This window comes from Nomascus leucogenys, chromosome 4 (assembly GCF_006542625.1).
Source record: "Nomascus leucogenys isolate Asia chromosome 4, Asia_NLE_v1, whole genome shotgun sequence".
Lineage (NCBI taxonomy): Eukaryota > Metazoa > Chordata > Mammalia > Primates > Hylobatidae > Nomascus > Nomascus leucogenys.
In genome coordinates this window covers 140662686-140689275 of record NC_044384.1, presented here as the reverse complement: position 1 = coordinate 140689275, position 26590 = coordinate 140662686, and the positions used below count along the sequence as shown (strand labels likewise).

Sequence of the window (26590 nt, the reverse complement as noted above, 5' to 3'; positions counted from 1 at the left end):
TTGACTTTGGAGCAAGAAGGCATCCATCCTGGGGGAGACTGGGGTGGTGGGGCCCTCAGAGAGGCCGAGTGCTCCGAGGCAGGGACCTCTGGGCTGCTGGGCCCCCGCCGGCTTCCTGCGGCTGCTGGGACAGGGCGGGGAAGGAAGACCGGCCGGAGCGAGCTAATCTGGAGAAGTGATTTTCCTCCTGGGCCAGCCCTTCCCTGGGCAGGGCTCTCAGCAGGCGCGAAGGTAGGGCGGCCAGGGCTCTGCAGGGAGGGGCCGGCTTATCAGGCAGGAAACACTGGGCTCCGGCCACATCCTCCTGCTCCTGGTCACAGCAGCTCCCATGGGCAGGAAAACACTCAGCAGCCACTGCTCCTCGGCCTTCTCCGGCCCCTCCTGTGAGCCTTCCTCCTCCTTGCAGACTGGAGTGCTGTGTGCTGGGTCTGCTGCCCCTAGCTCTGCCTGCCCCGCCAGGCGCCCTGGACCACCCGCCGCCTACTAGGGCCCTGCAGCCCGGTCACAGTATGGCAGAAACCCGACAGAAGGGCCTAGGGTGCTGGGGATGTCGGGGTGGGCTCCTTGGACCCATCTATGCTAGCCCGGGCTGTCGGAAGCCACCACCTGTTCCCGCAGGTGCACACTGGGACGCCCCCTCCTCTGGAGCCTGTTCTCAGCCCTGCTGTCTTGGGCCAGCACCCACAGAGACAAGCAGCATGAGAGCAAAGGCCTTGGGAAGTCTCCTAAATACATGGAAGCCCTAAGCCTCAGTATGCCCTCCGGCCTGCACTCACCCTTCCTCGCTTCACCCTACACCTCTGGAGCTCTGCTGCCAGCCCCTGCCCCCTGCTGAGACCCTGACGCAGCTGAGCCCTTCTGAAAGCTCGTCCTTGGGGGCTTCACTCCGCAGCCCTGTGCCCCTCACCCTGGCTCCAGGGGATCCCACCTCCCCAGCTCTCCCGCTACCATCCATGCTCCCCCCACAATCCTTCACCGACTTCTCTCTGCTTCGTGCCCTGGGGAGGACACCATTCCCTCTCTGGGCCTCCACTTCCTCTTTCATCAAATCTGGGCTTGACAGTGACTCCTGCCAGCCTAAACACTCAGTGATTTTATTTTTCAAGGTTACAGAGCTTGATTAAGGATTACAATCTCCTAATTTCAAGCCTGGGTTCTTTCTGGCACCAATGCAACTCTGCTGTTTACCTCAGGACGCTTCCGAATGGCCTGATGGGAGGACAAGATGGATCCCTTAGAGTCTTCTCTCTCCTGCAGATCTTAAGATGTCTCATGCTTTCCGTGACTTTGGCGGTGCCCGGAGCTGTAGGAGCCGGTACTGCTGTTTTTCAGGGAAAGGAATAAAGAAAAAGAAAGTTCTGTGGCTCCCAGGGATGGGGATGGAGGAGTTACAATGCCCTCTTGGGTTCTCTGATAGGATGGGAACACCAGCTACTGTGCTGAGACAGCAGGAACCCAGGGATGCCTCTAGCTACCCACCCACTTTTCACGACCTCTCAGGCCAGGAAGTCACAGCCTTACCTCGCAGGTGTGGACATCGGAACATCTAAAACCCAATGACCAGCCTCCCTGATGCCCCTGGAGGCTGCAGACCTTTCATTCATCAGAAGCCAGTGACTTTTCTGGAATATTGTCCATGTTTTATCGTTCCCCCTCCGACTTTGTCCCAGACCCACGCCACCCCACAGCCCCTCAGACAGATGGAGATGAGTGACCATAAGAAAGGACAGTGGCCAGGGATGGGGAACCAACCACCATTTGAGCCAGGAATGAGCATGAGCCTCTGAGAAATGACTACACCCTACACCTACATGCAGAACATTCCAGAAGCGCCCGCAGAGCACCCCCTCTCACCCCCTGCTGAAACCCCGCTTTCCTTTCCCAGTCTTTGTGTAATGAGCCTTATCTCCTCCCTGCCACCCCCACATCCATGCGACACTCGGCCTCTAAGTAAGGGGAACGCACACCAGAGAGGGGGTCTGGAGGAAACCACAGGCCCTACCCAAGCCTCAAACACAGTCCCCAGGGGAAAGAAGGGTGACTGCCAGCCTGCAGGGACCAGGATTGCTCCAACCTCTGCAGATGACGTCAGCAGACATGGACCTGGGCTGCAGCAGGAGGGACTTAGGTGAGATGGAAGGAAGGACTTTTGGATGATGGAGCTTGTTAGACTAGCTTATAGAAAGCAATCCCTCTTCTTTTCAGGATTCTCCAACCAAATAGAAGCCCATCTGCCAAGAATGGCAAAGAGGCCATCCTCACTAGAGAAAGGAGAATGGGCTAAAAAAGGACCCACATGGTCTCTTTCAATCCCAGTTTTGTGCCCAAAGAAGGAAACCGACAGAGTTCCTGTATAGTCCACATTAGGTTTACTCAGGGAGTACTCTCCCCTCATTTCTCCCTCACAATCCATATCTTGTGACAATTGCTGAACACATGGCTCTGGATTTTTCAAGCTAGTGTCCGCCTCCAGGCCTAAAAACATCCAAATGGTCTCAAGAACTCCAAAATAGGCAACAGTCCTCCTATGCATTCACATAAAGCTCTGCCATTTCTAAAATGCATATGAATCCACTCACTACCTCCTTAGATGACAGAAACGGTCCAGGGATTTACCCAAGTCCCAACTAAAATCCAGGGATGGGTAGGGCCAGACCGGGCCCCCAGGTCCCGACTGTTTTCGGGCATCCTCTCCCTGTATCATGAGCTCCGAGCAACCTGCGGACGCTGCCAGCAGCATGGGCGCCTGCACCTGGGAAACCTGGGAGGAGCAACCCAGTTGCCTTGGTAACTCATAGAGCAATCCTTTGCCCCATATAAGAGGTTGACGCTTAAACTCAGGATAAAAGCCACTTTCACATGTCTTGGGCTGAGAGCAGCAGAAATGGGTCAGAAGCCAAGGAAGAGTGTGTCATTCACGGCGGTGTCTGGGGAAGGGGACATTCCCGATTTGCTATTGGAAGCCGTCAGGAAGCACAGGAGAAGGCAGAGGTGCCAGGACAAGTGACGCAACGGAGCCCGGTCAGATTGAAGGCAGCCTTATAAATAGTCTTCAGACTTTAATTCTTCCCGTTAAGAAAAAGTGAATTCATTCAGGGAATGGAATGGAGTCATTTTCCCTTCGACCATCAATTGAGACTCTGGGAAATCAACGAACCATTTGAAGCAAAGCCTGCAAATATGCTCATGTGCTTAGACCAAGTGACCCCCTGCTGGGAATCCAGCTGTGGATGCAAACCAATAGATGTTCACTGCGGTGCTGTTGATAACGGCAAAAAAGGAACAATTTAGTGATCTGATAGCAAAGGAATGGTTGAGTAAAGTAAGATCCCTGTATTCACTGCGGTATTCTGCAGTCATCAAAAATGATAAATATGAAGATGGATATGAATGTGGTAAAATTTCTACAACAGAATGTTGAACTGAGAAAGCTGAATGCAAGTGACATCTATAGCTACACAATGTTCACAGCATGTACAATTACCTGTGCATGGATGTGGGACTAGGGAATTCACTGTACAAACGTAAGTGAGTTGAAAAAACGTCATGGAGTGGGTGGTTTTTCTTCCCGCCCCCCCCCCACAGTTTTTTTATATTAATCTTTCAACTAGGAAGAGAACATCTTTTGCAGAAAAATTAAATTTAGTGGCATAGAAAAAAGTTTAATATTAATGTATAAAATGTCTATTACAAAAGACATGTATATGTGCATTACATCTACATCAAAAAAAGAAAAAGGGGCTTGATAGATATGTACCCAAAGTATTACCATTAATGTCTCTAAGTTGTGGACAATAGATGACTTACTTTTTTCTTTATGGTGTTTTTTTTTCTATACTTCTGACAAACATTATATGTCCCTTTTGAGAACTGAAATACCAGTGAATAAATGGATGGATGGATGGATGGATGGATGGAGAGTGGATGGATGGATAGATAATAGATGGGTGGGTGAGAAGGCAGGTAAGGTATGGGATGGATTAATGGAGGTGTGCATAGGTAGGAGGATGTATGGCTGGCTGGCTGGATGTACAGATATATGAGTGGGTAGGTTGATGGATGAATAGAGAAGAAAGAAAGAGAGAAAGAAACAGAAAGGGAGAGAGAAAGAAAGAAAGAAGAAAGAAAGAAAGAAGAAAGAAAGAAAGAAAAGAAGAAGAAAGAAAGAAAGAAAAAAAAAGAAAGAGAGAGAAAGAAAGAAAGAAAGAAAGAAAGAAAGAAAGAAAGAAGGAAGAAAGAAAGAAAGAAAGAAATAGAAAGAGGGAGGGAGGAAGGAAGAAAGCAGAGAAAGTTTTTACAAACCAATGGCCATGTGAACACATGACTAGGCCCCTCCCAGGACACTGTACAGTGAGGGGCACAGAGTGGGAGCCACAGTGAACCTACCCTGGTGCTACCTGTGTGCCCTGGGCAACAAGCCGGCGCTGAGGGACCTTAGGGAAAAGGGTGGAACTGCAGCACATAGGGTTCAGAAAAGGAACTTCTAACTGTGCATTGCCATTGATTCCCATTGGCTAAAGCAAGACATGTTCTTTGCACCAGAGGCAGCGATGTGCCCAGAATGGGCAACTAAAACTCAAAGATGCCCCTGGCTCCTGGGCACGACTGTCTCACCCATAGCTGAGCACAGTGGAAGAGCGGCCTGGCTGTCAGCCTGCTTCCTGCTCTCGCAGAGACAGAAACCATGCCCCCACAGTGTGTCCTGGAATGAAACATGCCCATGAGGCAGTGGCGGGCTGATGTGCGGGGCAGGCACTGGTAGACAGGAGCTCCAGGCAGCCGGTGACACAGCAGACTGGCACGGGCCATGGCCGCAGCCACCGGCCTGTATAGCAAGGTCTTCAGCAACGTCTAACTCTGGCCTATGATTTCCTCTCCTCTTTCTTTCTTTCCCTGGGCCATCATGGGTATGAACTGGACCTCCTATGACTTCATGCCATAGTAAAGTGGGAAAAATCAGGCAGCACCAACTCCAGCAGTGAGACGGACGAATGCTGCCAACACACATCTGACGATGCTAAAACCCAGGTAACATGGCACACGAGCCAGCCACCCTTCGCCAACGCCCACCCTGGGCCTTCGTGTCCCCCTGCTGCACAATGTGGTGGGTGGGTGACGGGCCCCACCTGGGGCTGTGGATGAGAAACAGCCCATAAAATTTTCTGTAAAACTCTGCACACCTATAAAGTGCTATTAAAGTAATGACTATAGATTAGGATCAAAACTGAAGGGAACACGCATGCCCATTTCGACTCTCCCAAGACCCACTCCTTGGCCCAGAGGGCCTGGGAAAACACACAGCTGCCCTTAACTGCAACAAGTTACAACTGCTTCCCCATGGACAAAAGCCAGACAGAGGTGACCTGCACAGGGACTGAGTCATCCTCAGTTTCTTCCAGTGCTTTTTGGCTGGGATGTTTCTCCTAACCCTCACTAGATTTGCATCCTTTCATTATTACTGTGTGCTCTCCTGCCTTCTCCACAACGTCCCAGTGAGTTCTGAGAGCCTGTGATATATTTCCACAGCACATCCATAAACACAGGTGTGTTTCCAGATTATTTCAAAAAGAAGAAAAAAATGTGACAGTATTTTTTTTTTTTTTTTTTTTGACAGAGTCTCACTCCACTGCCCAGGCTGGAGTGCAGTGGCGCCATCTCACCTCACTGCAACCTCCGCCTCCTGGGTTCAAGCAATTCTCCTGCCTCAGCCTCCCATGTAGCTAAGATTACAGGCACCTGCCACCACACTCACGCCTATAATCCCAGCACTTTGGGAGGCCGAGGCAGGTGGATTACCTGAGGTCAGGAGTTCGAGACCAGGCTGGCCAACATGGCGAAACCCCGTCTCTACTAAAAATACCAAAAAAAAAGGAAAAAAAATTAGCTGTGACAGTCTTAAGTAAGCAAACAAGTAGACAAAACTTACTTTATTCTTCATACAGCCTGGTAGTCACCTCATTCCACTTTACGAGTGTAAAGTCATCACGAGGAGAAAATTGTTCTACATGTAGGTCATGCGTTGACATTTTCTTTCATTGTCAATAAAAACAGCAGGTTCCAATGCGTAAAATTTGGATTTATCTCTCTAGCATAACTCATGAAATAAAATAAACCATCCCTACCAGATAACAACTTCTTAAAATAAAAAAGTCTATGTAGAAAACATTTTGATCAATACCACAAGTAGCAATCGATGTAATATTTATGTCTTGCTTGGAAACCTTTTCTTTTTGCAAAACTATATTTCAAAACATAGAACAGTCATGGTACAAAAACGTTTATTTAAATTAAATATTTTCAACAAATTAATATTGACAACGGTTCCAAAGTATGAGTCGTTCTTTCAAAAAAATGAAACAGTTTAGCTTAATGTCTGTGATACTGTTTTATGAGATTATTCATACATGCTCTGGACTGCGCACCAGTCAATCACATCCTCAACAATTTACTATTTATTACCAAATGGCATATAAAGTAATAGCATAAAGAGTAATCATATCTTATAAGTGATTTTACAATACGACATCTTGGAAGGACAAAAAGGATTTATCAACAATACAAAACATAAGATAAAAATAATAGGAGATTATATAAAACATATTTCATACAGGAAATAATATGCTAAAATCAAAAAACCAACAACTGTCTTTCAGCACACTGCTATGCATGCTCCTTCAAAGGAGGTTTGGGGGAAAGATGAAAATATTTTGGGGGCAGGGGTCCAGGGCTCAGAAACATTTTTGGAATCACAGTGAGTTTCTGATTTGCGGGAAGTTGCTGTAAAGCACTGGCTGAGGACTTTGCCCGAGGACCTGGCTGGTGAGGAAGACAAATTCTCACAGCAGCTAGAGGAAGCAAGCCTGGGCTAAGACAGGGACTGTTTGACTTAGGGACCAGTTCAGCAGTGGAGGAAGAGCAGAAAGAAGAGAAAAAGAAATCCCAGAAAAGAGAGGAAGGAAGCTGGAGACAGCCGAGAAGGAAGCACCTTTTGAATCTACACAGGGGAAAGTATGTATCCAGATTTGAAGACAGTGACTTTGCTTGTTGCAAAGTCCTTTTAGGTACCCTAGCTCTTTGGGTCATTAGAAACAGGGAGCTGGCAAGAAATTGTCATTGTTAATAAAAATATCTGATTTAGACTTTGAGTTTAGGAGTTGCATGAAGTGGGCACGTGTCTCTCACACTCCTTGCATACATTCAGACTGTGCATATTCTTTTTTTTTTTTTCTTGAAATGGAGTTTCACTCTTGTTGCGCAGGCTGGAGTGCAATGGTGCAATCTTGGCTCACTGCAACCTCCACCTCCCAGGTTCAAGACATTCTCCTGCCTCAGCCTCCCAAGTAGCTGGGATTACAGGCATGCACCACCACTCCCAGCTAATTTTGTATTTTTTGTAGAGACAGGGTTTCACCATGTTCTCTAGGCTAGTCTCAAAATACTGACCTCAGGTGATCCACACGCCTCAGCCTCCCAAAGTGCTGGGATTATAGGCGTGAGCCACTGTGCCCGGCCTAGACTGTGCATATTCTCTTGAACTGTGTGTATAATAAAAAAAAAATTAAAAAAAGAGAACTGCTTTAAAATGTATATTTAAAATAAAATAGTTTTAACTCCATCCCATTTTCTGTGATATAGTTAGCCATACTGGTTAATTTGTCAAGTCAGGTTGACTGTTTTTTCTCAAATTGTATGAGTCCCTTTGGAATTTTGTGGTCATTTTGGAAGGGAGTGCAGAAAGTGCAGAAAGCCTCGTGGTCCTTGGGCTGTGCACACAAAATTATCACCAGATCGTAGGTTAGCGAGCTCATTAATGAGTAACATTTCCCCATCTTCCTTTATTAATCTTGGGAGAACCCTAAATCAGAAAACTGTGGACCAGAAGGGACCTTGGCTGTCAAGTCTGTCCCACCATTAGTTTCAATGATGGCTACAAAGAAAAGAGGTCAGTGAACATTCTACTGGGAGACAGCAACTCTCAGGGGCTGGAGGAAAACTCACTTGAAGGAACATACTTAAAATGCGGGCTGCAGGGACCGGAACATAGGGAAGGGGATAGAGGCGGCACTCGGATAAGCAGAGTCCAGCTTAGGCCAAAGGCTCTGCGGCCGCAGTTCAGACCTCCCTGCCCTGAGCGGTGGGAGGAAAGCTGGTGTGGCTGGACGGCTCCTCTGCCACTCAGGGCACAGGAAGGAGAGGGCGCGAGGGCTGGCTGGACGGGGCACCTCCAGCTCTATGACACACTGTAGCTGTTGTAGTATGTGGCGGTGGCATCAGCCAGGACGGAGATGAGGCTGGTCTCTGTGGGACCCGTTGGTGTCACCTGGGAGACTGGAACATGCACACTGAGGGCCATGGCCCCTGTGGCAGAGTCTGGGTGGCCAGGAGTGTTCAAATACTGGTCGAATTCATTGCGATCCATGTCCCCCAGGAGTTCCACCTGGCTTAGTTGATCCAGGGCATCGAAGCCAGGGTGCTCAGGAGGCGGGGAGAGCTGGCCCAGGTGGGCTTGGAGGTTGGAGTGGAGAGGGTGGTAGGTGGCCGGGGAGTAATAGGCAGGAGATGGGGGACAGCCGGCTACAGGGGACATCATGGAGACGCCGGGAGACTGGCCAAGGGCCAGGGAGCCCAGGGGGTGGCTACAGTGGAGAGGGCTGGGGGCGTACTCCGGTGAGTACGGGGGCCCTGGCAGGTGGGGGATGCGGCGAGGATGGCCATGCTCCTCCTGGCAGGGGGAGGAGAAGAAGGTCTGCTCCGGCTCCAGCACGTCCAGGGGAGACATTTCAGGAGGTGTGGGTAGCCCGTACGGGTACGTGTCCACACTGCTCGGGGCGCCGCCGCCGCCACCACCAGCCGGCCCCTCGTGGTAGCAGCCCCGGAGGCTGGGCAGGGCAGTGCCGGGGGAGTACTCACCCCTGTCTTCCTTCTCCCCCAGCGCCCCCCGGCTGCCGCTTCTCTTCTCCGGCAGAGCGTTCTGGTCGCGGGAGAGGGAGCTCAGGAGGAAGCCCGGGTCCACGCGCTTGCACAGCCGCTTGGCCTGCTTCTTCCTGCGCGGCCGGTACTTGTAGTTGGGGTAGTCCTGCATGTGCTGCAGGCGCAGCCGCTCCGCCTCGTCCACGTACGGCCTCTTCTGGGACAGCGTCAGCGCCTTCCATGACTTTCCTGCTCACACAAGGCAGAGGAGGCCATGCTCAGTGTTGTGCCCCTCAGGCATCACACATGCACATGCGTGCACACACACGTGCACATGCACACACACCTCCCTTCCCCCTCTCAGCCACAGAGGACACGGGCACCTCTTGCACCCTCTTCCCAGCCCAGATTCTGCAGGCACAGTGAAGCGAAATCAACCCTTGGGCTTGCATCCACAAAGCCAGATCGTGCACGGTGCACACAGAAAGCATCACCTCTCATATAAAAGCCGCCAGAGTATGCCCACGCTACAATGCGGGGTCCCCAGTGAAAAGCCCACCTGGCCATATGTCAGCTACAGGAAGAAAATATCTAATGATCACGATATTGATTGGGGCTCTTTTTACCCTTCGAGGCTCCATTCTAAACATTTGTGCATTCTCATGAAAATCTCTGCCTTCATTGATTAGTGCAGGCTAAAGAAATACTATCATATTTACCTATGGCATAAATCTCACAGCCCTTTCTGGGAGGGAACCCAGGCTAAGTCAATAGTTTCACAGATGTCAGTAAATCTGAGATTCTCACTTAGGTTAACAAATACCTAGTCCTTACCTCTGAAGGTCGAATAGGGCCCTGCTGGATGACCGAGGCCAGAATGCTAGCATCTGCTTGCAACACACGTATGCACACCCACACACGCATGCACACACATATACATGCAAACCGTCACTTCCAGCCATCTTTTGGGGACCCTTGATGGTGCCAAGGCACCTGCTTAGCCACAGATCTCCATGCAGAAGCCATTCCCTGCACTTTCCTGAGTCTCTATTTTCTTCAGTATAAAATAAAGATATTGTGACACTCTCCAGCTCCAAACTCTGTCTTTAAAAATTATTCCATGCTTGCAACCCACTGGTGCGAATATGCTGGCTGCGCTTGATCTTCTATTCACCATCGCTTGCTTGTCTGTTGCTTTTCAAGTCCCCGGAGCATCTTCCCTCCTCTCCCAGTGTGCGCTGTACACCCTCCTGCAGTGTTTTCTAGTGGTGGGGGGCTTCTGGACCCCTTGGGTTGCTTTGCTACCTCCTAAGGTGGGCTCAGCATTCTACAACTTTCACATGTTCTCCCATGACACTAATGTGTCCTGAAGTTTGAGACCTGCTAGCCTAGAGGTTAAGGCCGAAGGAAAGGGCCCTGTGTTCCACTAAGCACATCCTGCACAGGGCCAGGTGCAGAGCCGTGCACACAGCAGCCCTCAGTGCCTCTGTCGACTGGCTCCTTGGGCCAGAGGAGGGCAATGATTAAGGGCATTGTACCACTTGGGTGAAAGTTTATAGAAATTCCATGGAGCTTTCAATTAACATAATTAGCTGTCACTTAAAAGGGTGACTTGAAAGTGTTAGGAGCTGCAGATTCAGGGCTGGTTATCAGTTCCCAGCTTGTGGCTGAGGCTACAAAGCTATTGCAAGTGGCCCAAGATCCAGGTGCACCCCATACCCTGTCTGTGGTCTCAGTATAAAATGTGGCCGTAGCTTCTAAATGTACCTGGATGTTATATAATTAATAAAATACGTGTTCATTTTAAAATGCTACCAAATGTCTACTTCTCTTTATGCACTTTCTCATTCATAATATATTTTCAATACCAATGTGACTAGGTCACATTTTCAATGTTAAGGTTTGGAAGGTTTATAGTGGAAAAAGTTGAGACTCTCATATCCAGCCTTTTCCTCTCAGGTCAGAAAGGAAAGAGCTGAGAAGGAAATGTCACACAGGTGGAGGGGATCACCCTGCTGCCCCCTGCTAACAGGTGCACAAAGTCCACATCGTGACCAGCACCAGTGTTGCGGTTTCCCTCACCCAGTGCCAGGAGCTACACGGCTCAGCAGGAAGGAATCCGTGTCTTTTCTGCAGAATGAACTGTAACCTCCTGAAGCTGAAGTGCAGGCCCCGAAGGGGACCAACTCGCAGGAAGCATCTGTCTCCTGTGTCCCTGTCCCTGCCCCTTTCCTGGGAGCCTGCTTCTCCAACTCTGCAGAGCCATGCTCCTCACCCCTCCCTCCTCCCCAGTCCCTGGCCCAGGCCTGCACAGAATTCCTCCTCTACCACGGTCACAGCAGGGGCTTGCTTCCCCCAGGCCAGCATGGTCAACAGGCACAGTGCCCAGGGTCCGTGGAAAAAAACGTTTGGGGATCCACAACAAACATAGTTTCATTTCTTTTAAAATCTGAAGAAAAATATAAACTTATGGGTTAAATAAAATGTTTTATTATTGTACATATCAATACATTTGTCTTTATGCCAACACTGTGTAAAATATAAATGTTACTATTTTTGATGAGGGGAAAGGCCCCAGAAGGCCCCAGACCACTAAGGCAAGTTGCTGCAGCCTTTCACCAGGCTGGGCCCTTCGCAACCAGCACTCCATCAACTGCTTTGCACAGCAGCTAAACTGCAGGAGGGCTCGGCCTGGGACCCCCTCTGCGGGCCTGCGGCTTTAACCAGCAGAAAGAGGGGCGTCAGTCCTATCCCCAAAGTTCCGCCTCGGGAAAGAGCCCTGAGCTCTGAACTCCGATGAAAAAAGGAAGGGCTCTGCTCCGGACCGGGTGGTGCCCACGCGTCCCTTCTTACAGGGCCTGTCTCCCGCTGCGTGTACCAAGTGCGTTGAAAGGTTTTCGCCGATTAAAACGAATGAAAACCGCGTCGAAAGGCAAAGAAGTTAGGGGTTAGGCAGAGTTGAAAAGTACTCAGCTCGACACCGGAGAAAAAAGAACCCCCCACAGGAACTCCGGTTGTTCGGGTGTGTCCTAACAGCCTCACTCGGGACCTCTTGGACCTGGTGGGTCCGTGTCCCCAGTCCCTGCGGGGACAGCCCAGGAAGAGGCCGGGTTCCAGGACAGCCCAAGCATCCGAATCAAGTTATCTACACCCCCGAGACTGAGCAATAGACGAACGAATCCAGTCTATTTGGGTAAGCTTTTTGTTTTGTTTTGTTTTTCTCTTGTTTAGTTAAAGCAAGGATTCGTTCCGCAGGGTCTCTCTTCAGGAATATTCGTTAATTATAATTTCACCTGTGACAGCCTTCCTCTGAGATGGCCCAATTGTAAGGTCCAGGCAATGCTGGTTTTTCCCGCTTCGGTATTCCTAGTAAACGCCGGTTCCACCCAGCCTCAACGTTTCCGTCCCTGCCCTGTCCATGCGCGCCGGTCCCTGTCGCCAGGCGTCCCGGCCTGGCCGCTGCCCCGTCTCCCCGCCCCGTGGGGCGCCGACCTCCGCTCCGGTCCCAGCAAAGGAGCCTCCCCTGCCCGCCGCGCGGTTTCACTTTGGACCGCGCCAAGTGCCCCCGCTCTGAATCCTGGGCACCGCGAGCACCCACGCTCGAGCAGATGGCCAGCCACGCGGGCACGAAGAGGGCCCTCGTCCCGCGTGCCGGGTCGTCCCCAGGCTCCGCGCTCGCAAAACTGCCCTGCCGGGCCGCCAGCCGCCCTCCGCCTGCCCCCGGCCCCCAGCCCGCTAGGCCGCGCGCTCACTCACCCAGCATCTTGCTGAGCTCGGCGTTGTGCAGGTCCGGGTTCTGCACCGCCAGCCGTTTCCTCTCGTCCTTGGCCCAAACCATGAAGGCGTTCATGGGCCGCCGGATACGGCTCTCGGAGCCCTTGTCACCCGGGGGCCGGGTGGCCGCCGGCGGGGACTGTCCATCCGACAGCTCGGCGTCCAGGGCCGGGCACTCGAGACCCTCGGGCCAAGGGTAGGCTCCCAACAGCGAGGCCATGGCCGCACGCGGGTCGCCTCGCTTCGCCTGGCGGGGCAGGCGCGGACCTAGCCCTCGCACGGGTCGGGGCGTCCAACTTGGCCCGCAGCCGCGACCTGGCCCCTGATTTATCAGCTTGGGCGGCCGCGTCCTCCAATGACTCTCCAAGGCGGGGCGGCCCCTCCCTCGGTGTCGGCGCAGGTCCCCTCCCTGCGTCCCGGGCCGCCGCCGGGTCCCCGCTCCGACCTGCGGGGAGGAGGAGGGAGGGAGGGAGTGAGGGAGGGCCTCCTCCCCGCGCCTGCCCCCGGCCCGCCCCTCCGCCGCCTGGGCCCGCCCGGGGATCTGCGCCCGGCGGCTGCCCCGGGCCGCCTCCCGCCCCCTGCCCTGGACCCGCAGGTGCTGCAGAGCCGCAAGGCAGGCGCTGGAGGCCCGCTCCAGCCCCTGCCTGCCCCGGCCAGACTCCACCGCCCCTCCTGCGCGTGGAGCCTCGGAATATCCAACGCAACCAGGTTTCGCCGAGCCGGCCTGGATGTGAGAGACATTTACCATGAACCCCTCAGAGCAGCCGTTCTTAACACTCCGACTGCCATTCCTTTCGAAAATGACCGGGCTTCGGCCACCGCAGCCCCAGCCAACTTGGGCCGCCACAGAGGCCGGCCAGAGCCGGGGCTGGGGGCTGCATCCCGCCTCGGGTTCTGTGCAGTGCTCACCCAAGGCCCCTCGACGCCCCCGCCGCCCCTGGCTCTCAGGGGGGCAAGGCCGTCCCTCTGGTTCTCAGCCACCTGACTGATTTCTCCTCTCACTCCACCCGCACCCAGTCTCTGGGTCCAGGCCTCCAGCTCCCTCACTTCTGGCTCTTCTCACCCTGAATTTTCTCCTTATATTTTTTCTTTCTTCCTCCAATTGGCAGTCCCGCTTCTCCGAGTGGAGTCGCTCCCGCCCTCTCGCGTCCCCCCTGGCTGCGCTGCGACCTGCGAACTCCCCCAGTTTCCCTATCTTCACACCCTGGTGTAGACCGACAGTGCGTGCCGGGCCCACGTGCAGCCTGGGGACTGCAGGTTGGGAGCTCACGGCCGTCTCTCGCCCGCGCTCACCGCAGCTCCCCTGTCACCCGGCCCCCTGTGAGGAGCGCTATTCCCGCGCTCTCATATAAGCGCCGGCACACAGTAGGCGCTCAAGGCCTGCAGAATGAGTGAGCAAATATGGCTCAGACACCTACTGAATGAAAGTCACCAGGTTTGACTAGATCCTGGAATTTAATATTTACTGAGCGCCACCCATGTGCGGGGCTCCACAGAAGTGATCCTGGAAGGAGGCAGCGTTGTGCGGGTTGAGGGGTGCCGTGGGGTCCGGAGTCAGAACCTGTTTTAGTGTTCAAGTGACTGAACGCGCGACTCTGCACAAGTCACATCTCTCCGGACCTCCTTTCCTAATCCTAACACGGGACGATGATAAGACTGACTTTCCAGGGCTGTTGTGAAGATTCAGTGAGATAAATGCAGAGAAAGCTCCAACCCTCCCTGTGATGCTTGATGTTAATATAACTCTAGGCATGAAGCCGGTGAGCCTGAGTCCGGATTTCAATGTCCCCGCGCGCAGCGACTGATGCCATGCATGCAACATGCAACAGGCCCCACGGCTAAGACCCGGCAAGTGTAAGGTGAACTGCAGCGTCTCTGTGTTCACGTCCTAATTTTTACCTTTAGAGCCCGGGACAATTTTCATCCGAGAATTAGCTTTCTGCACAAAAGAGATGGCTGGGTTTGCCCCTCTTTTCCAGCCACGATTCAGTAACAGCACCCTAGGCCGGTGCGCCCCAATAGCTGCACTGGTGGGCCGGGAATCTAAGGGTGTGGGGCGGGGCGCGCGCTGCGCAGCGTGGGCAGAGAACAGGGTGCCCACCGCTGGGGCAGCATCCTGGAACCAGAGGCGGAGCGGCGGGGGACCCAGCTGGGGCCGTTTACAGAGAGTGCGTCCTACATCTAGGCAGACTTCCCAACCCTGCAAAGCCCAGGCCATTTCCAGTGGCCAACCCCTTTCCCGCATGTGCCTCCAGCAAAACCCCTAAGCCAGAGTGCGCCTCCTGGGATCCAGGGCCGCGCCCGGCCAGGAGAAGGGAGCTATTTGAGAAAGGGGAGAAAGAAGGTCCCACGGCGGGGCTTGCGCTCCGGCGGAGGATCCCGGCAAGAGCTCGTCGCCGACCCTTTCTGACCCTACTGAGCTCCAGGGCGGTGGCAGTGCTCTGCAGGGTCGGAGGCCACGAGGGGACAGCGTCCCCTTCCCGACGACGGGCATCCCCACTCCTGGCCCCAGCCCGTAGCGCCCTCCCTGCATGGCGCCAGAGCACAGCGCGCAAGCCGTGGGGCCGCGCCCGGGCACCAGGTTAGAAAGATGCGCCCTCCCCAGGGAACACGGAACGGTCAAGTTAGATCCCAGACACCTATGGCAACAACAGAGAAAACAACGGGGACGGGGCCAGAGAATACGTGTTGTGATTGTTGTCTGCACTTGTTTAGTTTCTTGCTTTTCCTCTGCAGCGAGCTTGCAAGCCTGGGCTGTCCAGGAGGTGAGCATTAACCTTCCCAGCGCTGACGCGGGCGCCGCCGGGAGCTTGGAAATTGTCAGCACCGCGGTAGCCGGGCTCGCTCGCTCCATTCCTTCATTCCCTTGAGTCGACGCATTTATGCACCTTGGCAACTGTACGCGAGCGTGCCCTGGTGCTGCCGACGCCGAGGGACGCAGGGTCTCCATAACCTCGCCGATTCTCTGGTGACTGCGAGCTTCAGTCCTTCCAGAGCTCCGCGCCGACCCTACGCGACCCCGAAGCCTGGAGTTCGGAGGGCTGAGCTAGAGGGGGAGAGCGCCTGGCATCCCGACACTTGCTGTCGCCAGCGCTGGGTTCGGGGCCGCGGCCAGCTATGGGTCCAGCGGCTCTTGGGTCGAGGCTAGGTGCAGCGAATAGTCACCGCGCGGACCCTGGAAGACCTGGCGGAGAAAGGTCGACGCCCAGGGCTACCGGGCCGGATCTTGCGGGGCTCTGACCCGCAGCAGGACCGGTTGGGGGTTCCCGCAGGGGCCGCCAAGCAGAGGCGGAGAGGCAGGGCCGGGTGTGATGACGCGGGGCACACTGGACACCGCGCGTGCTCCACGCAGCCGGCCTGGCGGCATTACCAGAGCTCGCTCCTTCCGCGTGAGTTACCTGAACTGCACTCTCTTAAAAGATGTTTTCTTTCTTCCTTCTTCTTACCTTTTCCTTCCCTCCCTTCTCCCTCCCTCCCTCCTTTCTCCCCGACCCCCTTCTCTGTCCGTTTAGCTCGGTAGTTCTGTGAACACTGGTTTCCAAGGACACAGGGCCTGAAGCCAGAAATGCCCAATTCCAATTTTCTGCAATTCACTTGTATTGTGATAACTCACTTAACTAATCTCGGCCTCAGTTTCTTCACCGGTAAAATGGGGATAATACAAGGTGGCTGACACAGTGTTTGTAAAAGCTCCTCGTAGACTTTTCTGAGTTGTGAAATATGAAATCGTGAGTGGGCGAAAACCAAAAAAAAAAAAAAAAAGTCGGGCCTTCACAACTTTCCTATCCAGGAGCTTTTCTTCTTCTATTCCAAACAGAGGAATTTCAGCTGCTCTGGGGGGAAGGGGAGAGGGAGAGGGAAAAAGAGGGGGAGGAAGAGGGGTAGGGGGAGGAGGAGGAGGAGGAGGGAGAGGGGAATCCCGCCACAGTACCCCTGGCACGTGCTCCGAACCCGCCGCGAACCCGGAGCTCTGAACCGGACAAGGCACGTCCCGGGCCCATGGCCTGCCTTGGGCTGGGCCACCGCGCATGCTCCGGAAGCCCGCGGCAGCGCCTGCAGGCGTTGGCTGCAAGTGTTCTGTGGTTGCTTTTAGTTCCTCACACCAGGCTAGAGGTTGAAGTCATTATCATCACCATCTTTGATCACGCTGATTTGTCTGTACTTGATTGGCAGTCTTTGCAAAGCAGGTTCCCATTCACTGGCTCATCCCCGCCTCCACACCACCCTCGAAGCAGAAGGCCCAGAGTTTTAGGACTGAGCCATTTCTCAGACAAGGCGGGTAAGGCTGCAGCTACAAATGCCAGAGCACAGACCCCAGCGCGCGGCTCCTGACCTCATGCCTGGACTACAAGGTTCCTGTGCGCCCAGGTAGTGCCCCAGCTCGAGGGAAGTGCTTCTAACCAGCCGCTGCGACGCCTCCCGGCTTTGCGCCCCCTCTAGCCTGGTCTCTGGAAGTTCCACTGCACCTTTCCTCATCCAAAAGGTGCCTTCAGTTTAAGGCGTGTCCTGAACAAGGTAACGTGAAAAGCAAAGGGCCAAACCCTGCTGGGCATGGCCGAGGTGCTGGCTGGAGAGAGGGGAGACCCAGCCAGGCCTGCCAGCCCCGCCTCCCGCGCCGTGCGGGGTCCAGGAATCTGCAACTCGGGTTTTCTGCAAGACGCTGTAGTGGAGCTGCTTGTTCAACCCACGGAAATCTCTCCATAGTCAACGAAGAGAAACCCATCAAGTTCCTAATTCAGAATAACTGTCTGTGATTAAAACAGCAGGGATTGGCCGGGCACGGTGGCTCACGCCTGTAATCCCAGCACTTTGGGAGGCCGAGGCGGTCTGATCACCTGATGTCAGGAGTCCGAGACCAGGCGGGCCAACATGGTAAAACCCCGTCTCTACTAAAAATACAAAAATTAGCAAGGTGTGGTGGCGCGCGCATGTAATCCCAGCTACTCAGGAGGCTGGGGAGAATGCTGAACCGGGAAGTGGAGGTTTCAGTGAGCCGAGATCGTGTCACTGCACTCCAGCCTGGGCAACAAGAGCAAAACTCTGACACACACACACACACACACACACACACACACACACACACACACACACACTGAGCAGGTATTTTAGATGTACACCTGCAGTTTCACTGCGGTGACTAAAGCAGGCAGAACACAAGGACATTAGGTCAGTTTCACAGAATCTCAGGTCCAGTAGCTTTTCCACATGAACCTAGGGAAATGGGAATATTGTTTTCAGACTAGATTGCTCCTGAATGTGGGTAGTGTAGACCCCTTAGAACATCAAAACCTTTTTGTAGTTGCTTAAAATTCTAAGGTACAGTTTCCCAGGGTCAGGCATTCCTGATTACGACAGAGGCCCCCCTGTACACACACGCTTGTGAGCACCCCTAACCCACCACTTGTCTCTGATGAATCATGTTGCCAGTGGATAATACGTGAAACTTCCGTGGTGGGAAGAACACTGACTTGGAGCCAGAAGCCACAAGGCCAGTCCAACCTGCCACTACTGTCTGTGCACATTTTAGCAAGTCACTTCACTGGTTAACTCACAGGCTCCGGAGCCTCAGTGAGGCCCCGAGAGATGAAGGACTTGTCACGTTTTGTCCACTTGGATAGCACCGAGATAATCTAATGCTCAGTCTGTGATTTGTGTTTCCTTCTCCCTACCACTGAGGGACGTGAGTCCCAAGCCAAGAACACCCTTTTTCTACACTAACTCTCTTCCACTCCGCTCTGAACAATTATCAGGTTTCCTTTAAGGGGGCAGGTGTGTCAGATTACTGCATAGAAATAATCTTTATTTAATTGCTCAGAAGCTAGACTTTCAGACAAATTTCAATAGAAAAATTAACAAACTACAAGATAAATTAGCAGTTGGTTTAAGGGGATATTTATTTCTTTTTATCCTATTGCCTCTTCTTTTCCAAACGTCTAAGATGAAGAAGCGAAACTGATTAGAAACCACCCATAATAATACAACATGGAAAATAAGCTTTTTCTTAGGACGTCTGTACACACATCTGACTTCTGGGTAAATATGATCAGGCTAATGATAAGACAGCCTAGACAGAGATCTCATCACAGAGATTTCTGTCATCAGCCAACAATTCCAGTGTGAGAAGTTGAAGATATTTAGTATTTGTTTATGAGATTGCTTTAATGTGTGGATTTCAAACTACTATGTTTTGTTTGTAAGATAAAATGTGTGTTGAAGAGAAGTTTTGTTTATAAGATAAAATGTGTTTCTACACAGAAGTGCACGGGGTTTTCACCAAGTGAACACACCACATAAGCAGCAGTCAGATCAAGTAACAGGTGTTGCGAGCCCTGATATTTTTAAGGCTCCCTACCAGTAAGTTTTAAGCTCGCTAAGAGCAGGGACTGAGTACCATTCTGGTTTAAAATACAGTACATTAATGGAAAATTTGAGTATGGCTTGTGTCTGCTTCACTGTGTCTGAGTCTGGAAAGACGTGAACAACTAGAAGTCACCTGAATGGCCAGAAGCTAGAATTATCTGGAGGCTTCTTCACCCACAAGTCTTGCACCAGAGAAGGGGTGACTCAAAGGTTGGGCTAAGCTGTGGCTGTTGACTGGCATGTCTACACATGGCTTCTCCATATGTTTTTGGCTTCCTTTTTAGCACGGTGGCCTCAGAGTAAATCTTATATGTCAACTTGGGATGCCAAGAATGAGTGTTCCCATAAATAAGCCAAAGCTTATATCGCCTTCTAAGACTTAGGCTCAGAAGTCACATAACATCACCTCTAACCGACATTTGTCAGTCAAAGCAGTCACAAGTAGGTCTAGATTTAACAAGAGGAAATATAGACCTCCACCTCTTAAAGTGGAGAGTGTCACAGAATTGTGGCTGTGTTTTAAAACCATGAGGTATGTGTATGTGTGAGATGGTGGAAGTGAGAACACCAGAGGTTTATAACAGACAAAGTAGCTACCTTTGTAACTCATAACACTCTTTCCCACCCCAAGGCCAATGTCAGGGCAAAGAAGTGCACCTTCTTTTTCCACACAATTAAATGAAGCCTTACACAATGCCATTCCTTTAAAAGGTTTTTCAAAGTTCTTCAAAAGAAACTAATAGAAATAGGACTATAGTAATTTCATTTTTGAGACAGAGAATGCTGAGGCACAAGATGTGCTTAGAAATATAAAGCAATTTAAAGGATAGAGCTGGAGATGGGCATTGAAGTCGTATTTGAAAAAAAGCTTAATGAGTTATGGGTCTATATTTGGAACTCGAATTTGTAAGGTTTGATCAGAGGGACTTATCAAGGATATTTTGAAAAGAATTTCAGTGCAGGTAGAGAAAATGCGTTCTAAGACCTTCTTCAACTGGCTTCTGAATAGCCATCATCCCCTACGTTTCTGACACTGGATCTAGTTCACATATTATGTGGAGCAGTACTAATCACAGTCATGTTTACCTGTGTAAATAGAATTTTTAAGGTGCTCTTACACATACCATCTCCTTTCATTTTCAAACACCTTATAAGGTAAGCTGGGAAGGTATTTGATTATCGCCCTAATTGTGTAGATGAGAAACTGAGGCTCATAGAAATGAAATGACAGATGGCAAGTGACAGACCTGGCAAAATGACTCCATTCAAGGCTCTCTCCAAAATATCATTCATTGCTTAATTCTCCATGGGATTTGGGGCTTGAATGAAATGAAGTTGGATCCAAACAAACAACATCACATACAAGAAACTAAGTTTTAAATTATAAAAACTTCCACTTCTGCTTATGATGGAGTAACAGGGATCAGATTAACCCCCCACCTTAAATAAATACAAAACTAAACAATGTCTCAGTTTTCAGACACTGCACAACAGACAGTGCACACACTAATTCTGGAAAAGAGAAACAAATGAGGTGAACCCAATACGTGCCCCTGATCATTGTCTGAAGAAGGTCTCCAGGCCATGATGCAGGGAAGGGGAACTAAAACAGAAACCAGGGTGTTGCTGAGTTGAAAAGTCAAAGTTCTTAGCTGAGAGAGGATGAAGCAGAGAGGAGTCTGCATAGACAGAGGGCTTCAGAGAGCTGAAGAGGGGTCTTCTTGAATTTTTGCTGACAGTGATCTGCACATGTATGTGAAAGAAATCCTAAGGCCATGGAAAGAATCACTGGAAAAAAATTAGGTAGAATAATCTCCTGAGCTCATACCAGGACAGAAACAGTTTCTGTTCCCACAAGACAGGGTGGAAAGACCTCCTAATACATGGGACATCAGGTAGTATCCTCAGAAGACTACTGTCTGATGAAAAAAGAAATAGGAAAATACAATCCACAATCAGGATGAAAATCAGTCAATAGAAACAGCACCAGAAATAACAAAGATGATGGAATTGGCAGATACGGATGTTAAAAAAAAGTTATTTTAAATATGCTCCTTGTGTTCAAGAAGGTAGAGGAAAACAAGATCACAGTTCTTGAAAACAAGATGTAAAAGATCTAAAAAAAGAGCCAAGTCAAAAATGAAAGGTACAATATTTGAGATACAAAATACCCTATAGAGGATTAATAGTAGATTAGACACTGCAAAAGAAAACATTAGTAACCAAGAAACATGCCAATATAAACGATCCAAAAGGAAAAACAGAAAAAAGACGGAAAATTAACACAGAAGTAACAACTTGTGAGACAATATTAAGTGGCCTAACATAAAAGTAGTGGGCTCAGAAGAAAAGGGAGAGATTAAAAAACATATCTGGGAAAATAATGGCTTAATGTTTTTTAAATTTAATGGAAACTATAAATTCACAGATTCAAAAAGTCCAACAATCCCCCACCTAAAAAAAAAAAGAAAGAAAGAAAGGAAACCATACTAAGGCACATCATAATGAAATTGCTGAAAATATTGAAAGCAACTAGAGGGAAAAGGACACATTACATACAGAAGGAAAAAATAAAAACTAAAGCAGACTTTGTGCTTGAAACTATGCAATCCAGAAGACAATGGAGTAACATTTTTTAAAGTACTGAAAGAAAAAAATTTTTAAAACCACTCAACCTAGAATTCTATACCTAGCAAAATCATTTTATAAAATAAAAGCCAAATAGGACTTTTCAAACACACAAAAGCTGAGTGAATTCATTAGCAGACCAACATCACGGAAAATGCTGAAGGAAGTCCTTGAGGCAAAGGATAGTGATATAGATGGAAATTTGGATACACACAAGGGAACTGGTGAACATAAAATACTTTTTTTCTGTTTTAAAAATCTGATAAAAATATAATTGATTGTTAAAGCAAAAATAATGTATTATTGAATTTATAGCATATGTAGAAGTAAAATTTTATGACAATTATAGCACAAAGATCAGGAGGAGGGAAATGAAAATATATTTTTGTTAGGTTCTTGTATATATATGTGAAGTGGTATAACATTATTTGATGATAGATTGACCATTTAAGATGTATACTGTAAACGTTACAGCAAGCACTTTTTTAAAAGAGCTAATATGCCATTGAGGTATATACAATGGAATAATACGATTCTCAATTAATCAAATCTATCCAAGACAGAAAAGGATGAAAAGGAAGCAAAGAATAGATGAGACAAATAAAAAACAAATAGTAAGATGTTGGATTAAAACACAACCATAATTATGATCACACTAAACGTTTATGGCCTAAATATTCCATTTAAAAGCAGGGATTGTCAGACTGGATTTTAAGAAAAAGCAAGATAGAACTATATGGTTATATGATGGTTTAAAGAAATCCACTTTAAACACAAGACACAGATTAGCTAAAGGTAAAAGGATGAGATTTTTTTATACCCAGTCCAGCATGTAAGGAGATTGGAAATCATTAATCCCATCCTAACAACAAGAGAAAAAGCTGAACAAACTGAAAACTGACAACTCTTCTTAGCTCCATCAAATAATTCAGGTCATAAAGCAAGCCACCACCCCATGATGGAAGAGACAAAAAGGTGGATACAGAGAATCACAACTTACCAGGGCAGAAACCTGAGCAGAAACCTCCACAGGAGTCAGTACCAGGTTCCTCTTATGACAAAAAATGACAAGGCATATTAAATGGCTAACAGAACAGTTTAGAGAAACAGAGAATGAGAATCAAACTCAGATATGTCAGGGATGTTGGAATTATTAGACTGGAAATTTAAAATAACTATGATTAACATGCTAAGGGTTCTAATGGAAAGGTAGACAACAGGCAATAACATACTGGTAATGCAAGTAGAGAGACGAGAATCCTAAGAAAGGATCCAAAAGATATGCTAGAAATAAAAAGCACTGTAACAGAAATGAAGAATGCCATTGATGGGCTTATTAGTAGTCTAGACATGGCTGAAAAAGAATCAATGATCTTTAAAATATGCCAGTAGAAACTTTCCAAACTGAAAAACAAAGAAGACTGAGAAAAAACGGAACAGAATATTCCACCAACTGTGGCACAATTACATATAATATACACACAATGGGAATACCAGAAGGAGACCAAAGAGCAAGAGGAACAGAAGAAATATTTGACGCAATAATGACAGAGAACTTCCCAAACCACATATTCAGGGAAGTCAGAAAACACCAAGTAGCATAAATGCCAAAAATGGCACGTAGGCATATTGTATCCAAGTCATGGAAAATAAAGACAAAGAAAAAAATCTAGAAAGGAACCAGAGGAAAAAAATCATCTTCCCAATAGAATGATATGGATAATCATTACATTGGATCTCTTCAAAGCCATACAAGCAAGAAGAGAGTGGAATGAAAAAATTTAAGGATCCAAAGAAAACCCCACCAACCTAGAATTCTGTATCTAGCAAAATTATCCTTTAGAAGTAGAGGATAAAAGTTTTGTCAGTTCAATAAAAAATTGGGGGAATTTGTCACTGGGAGATATGCCCTGCAAGAAATGTTAAAAGAAGTTCTTCAAAGTGAAGGAAAATTATATAGGTTAGAAACTCATATCTGCATGGAGAAAGACAATTAAAGAAGGAATAAATGAAGGCAAAATTAAAACATAATTTTCTTCTTCTTTTTTTGTTTTTTTTCCTTGAGACAGGGTCTCACTCTGTCACCCTGTCTGGAGTGCAGTGGTGCATTCATGACTTACTGCAGCCTCAATGTCTTGGGCTCAAGTGATCTTCCTACCCGAACTGCCCAAGTAGCTGGGGCCACAGGTGTGCAATACCACGCCTGGTTAATTTTTTTATTTTTTGCAAAGACAGGGCCTCATTATGTTGCCCAGGCTGGTCTTAAATTGCTAGGCTCAAGTGATCCTCCCATCTCAGCCTCCCAACGTGGTGGGATTACAGGCAAGAGCCACCACACCTGGCCAACAGATAATCAGTTCATTCAAAGTAATGAAAATAACAATGTATGCAGTGATTATTATAGCTTACGGATAAGTGAAATGAATGACAGCAATGATAGACAGGAGGGAGAAGTCAGAAATACTTTATTATAAAGTACTTACACTATCTGTGAAGCAATATAGTGTTACTTGAAGGTAGACTTGAATTAATTGTAAAATGTATATTGCAAACGCTAGGGCAACCATTAAGAAAGTAAAAAAAAAAGCTGATTAAAGGATGGAGGAAAAATGAAATATAAAAAACCCTTAATTAAAACCCCAAAAGGCATAAAAAGAGTGAAAGACAAAAATAGAAACAAAGAATAGGGGCAACGAATGGAAAACAGTAACAAATACAGTACATATTAATTCACCTACATCAATAATCATGTTAAGTGTCAATGTTCCAAATACATTGTATTAGGCCATTTTCACATTGCTGTAAAGAAATACCTGAGACTGGGTAATTAATAAGAAAACAAGTTCATTTGGTTCACGGTTCTACAAGCTGTACAGAAAGCATAGCAGCATCAGCTTCTGGGGAGGCCTCAAGAAGCTTCCAATCATGGTGGAAGGCAAAGTGGGTGTAGGCACATTACATGGCAAAAGCAGGAGCAAGAGAGAGAGAAGGAGGGGAAGTGCCATGTACTTTTAAACAACCAGGTCTCAGGAGACTTCACTCACTATTACGAGGACAGCACCAAGTGGATGGTGCTAAACCATTCACAAGAAATCTACCCCCATGATCCAATCACCTTCCACCAGGCACTACCTCCAACATTAGGGATTACATTTCAATGTGAGATTTGGGTGGGTATAAATATCCAAACTATATAACACACCAACTAGAAGACAGAGACTGTAAGAGACTTGTCACAAAACAAAACAAGACCTAACTATAACTTGTCTACAAAAAAACCCACTTTAAATATATAGACACAGATAGAGTAAAAAGAGACAGATATACTATGCTAACACTAAGCAAAAGAAATCTAGAGTAGCTATATTAATTTCAGATGGACTTCAGAGCAAGAAAAATTACCAGCTATGAAGACAAGCATTACATAATAATAAATGGGTCATTTCTCCAAACAGACATAACAATCCTTAATGTATATGTACCTAACAACAAAGTATCAAACTACATGCAGTGAACTGATAGATGTCCAGGAGAAACAGATGAATCCAGGATTTTTGTTGAAGACTTCAACATTCTCTCTCCAAAATGGACAGACTCAGCAGGCAGAAAATCAGTAAGGACATAGCTGAACTCAATAGCACCTTCAATCAACTAGCTATAGTTGGCATCTATCTATTACTTCACCTAAAAACAGAAGAATACACATTTTTCTCAAGTTCACATGGAACATTCACCAAGATAGACTACATTCTGGGCCATAAAATACACTTAAACAAATTTAGGAGAAGAGAAGCCACGTAATGTATGCTCTCAGACTACAATGGAGTTAAACTACAAACCAATAATAGAAAGATAGCTGGAAAATCCCCAAACACTTGGATATTAAATACCATGCTTCTAAATAACACATGGGTCAAAAAAAATAAATCTCAAGACAAATTTTAAAATATTTTGTACTAAACAAAAATGAAAATGCAACTTATCAACGTTCATGGAAAGTACAGAAAACACTACATAGAGGGAAATTTATAATATTAAATGCATACTTTAGAAAAGAAGAAATAACTAAAGTCAGTAGTATAAGCCTACACCTTAGGAAACAAGAAAAGGAGGAGTGAATTAAACTCAAAGTAAGCAAAATAAAATAAAATAATAAAAACTAGATCATAAGTCAATAAAATTAAACATAAAATACCAATAGAAAGAAATCATTGAAACGAAAAGCTGGTTCTTTGAAAAGATCAACAAAATTGCTAAATTTCTACCCAGGCTAACTAAGAAAGAGGGAGAGAAGACACAAATTGCTAATATCAGAAATAAAAGAAGAAATAGCTATTGACTCCATAGACATTAAATCATAATAAAAAAATTATAAACAACTCTATGTCCCCAAATTTGATAACCTAGATAAAGTGAACCAATAGATACAGAGAAAGCATTTGACAAAATCCAGTACCCATTTACGATAACAAATCTCAGGAAACAAGAAACAGAGAAGAATACTCCCAATTTGACAAAGAACATCTACAAAAATAATACAGCTAACATTACACTTACTGGCGAAAACCTAGATGCCTTCCTGTTAATATCAGAAACAAGGCAAGGGTAATCCTTTTCACTACTATTTTCAACATTGTGTTAGAAGATGGCTAAGGCAACAAAATGAGAAAAGAAAATAAAAGGTATACAGATTGAGAAGTAAAAGATAAAATTGTCTTTGTTCATACATGACATGATTGCCTATGTAGAAAATCCTAAAGAATCAACAAAAAAATCTCATGGAACTCACAAGCAATTATAGCAAGATTGCAAGATACAAGGTTAATATACAAAATTCCATTGTATTCCCATATGCAGCAATAAACAATTTGCATTTGACATTAAAAACACAACACTATTTACATCAGCACCAAAAAAC

At 47.9% G+C, this 26590-nt stretch overlaps 1 protein-coding gene and 1 long non-coding RNA gene across 2 annotated transcripts in view; one reads left to right on the top strand and one right to left on the bottom strand.

The window, feature by feature from the left end:
* Positions 1 to 6261: 6261 nt before the first annotated feature.
* Positions 6262 to 13038, bottom strand: SOX7 (SRY-box transcription factor 7). The gene is made up of 2 exons (XM_030812389.1): positions 12667 to 13038; positions 6262 to 9159 (listed from the first exon to the last, which is right to left on the bottom strand). Exons 1-2 carry the CDS (start codon positions 12902 to 12904, stop codon positions 8231 to 8233), a joined length of 1167 nt encoding a protein of 388 aa, XP_030668249.1. The 5' UTR covers positions 12905 to 13038; the 3' UTR covers positions 6262 to 8230.
* LOC115834832 overlaps positions 11754 to 26590 on the top strand; it is a 44071-nt gene continuing 29234 nt past the window's right edge. The window contains exon 1 of the long non-coding RNA XR_004029826.1: positions 11754 to 12103. This is a non-coding gene — a long non-coding RNA (uncharacterized LOC115834832). The remainder of the gene's footprint in view (positions 12104 to 26590) is intronic.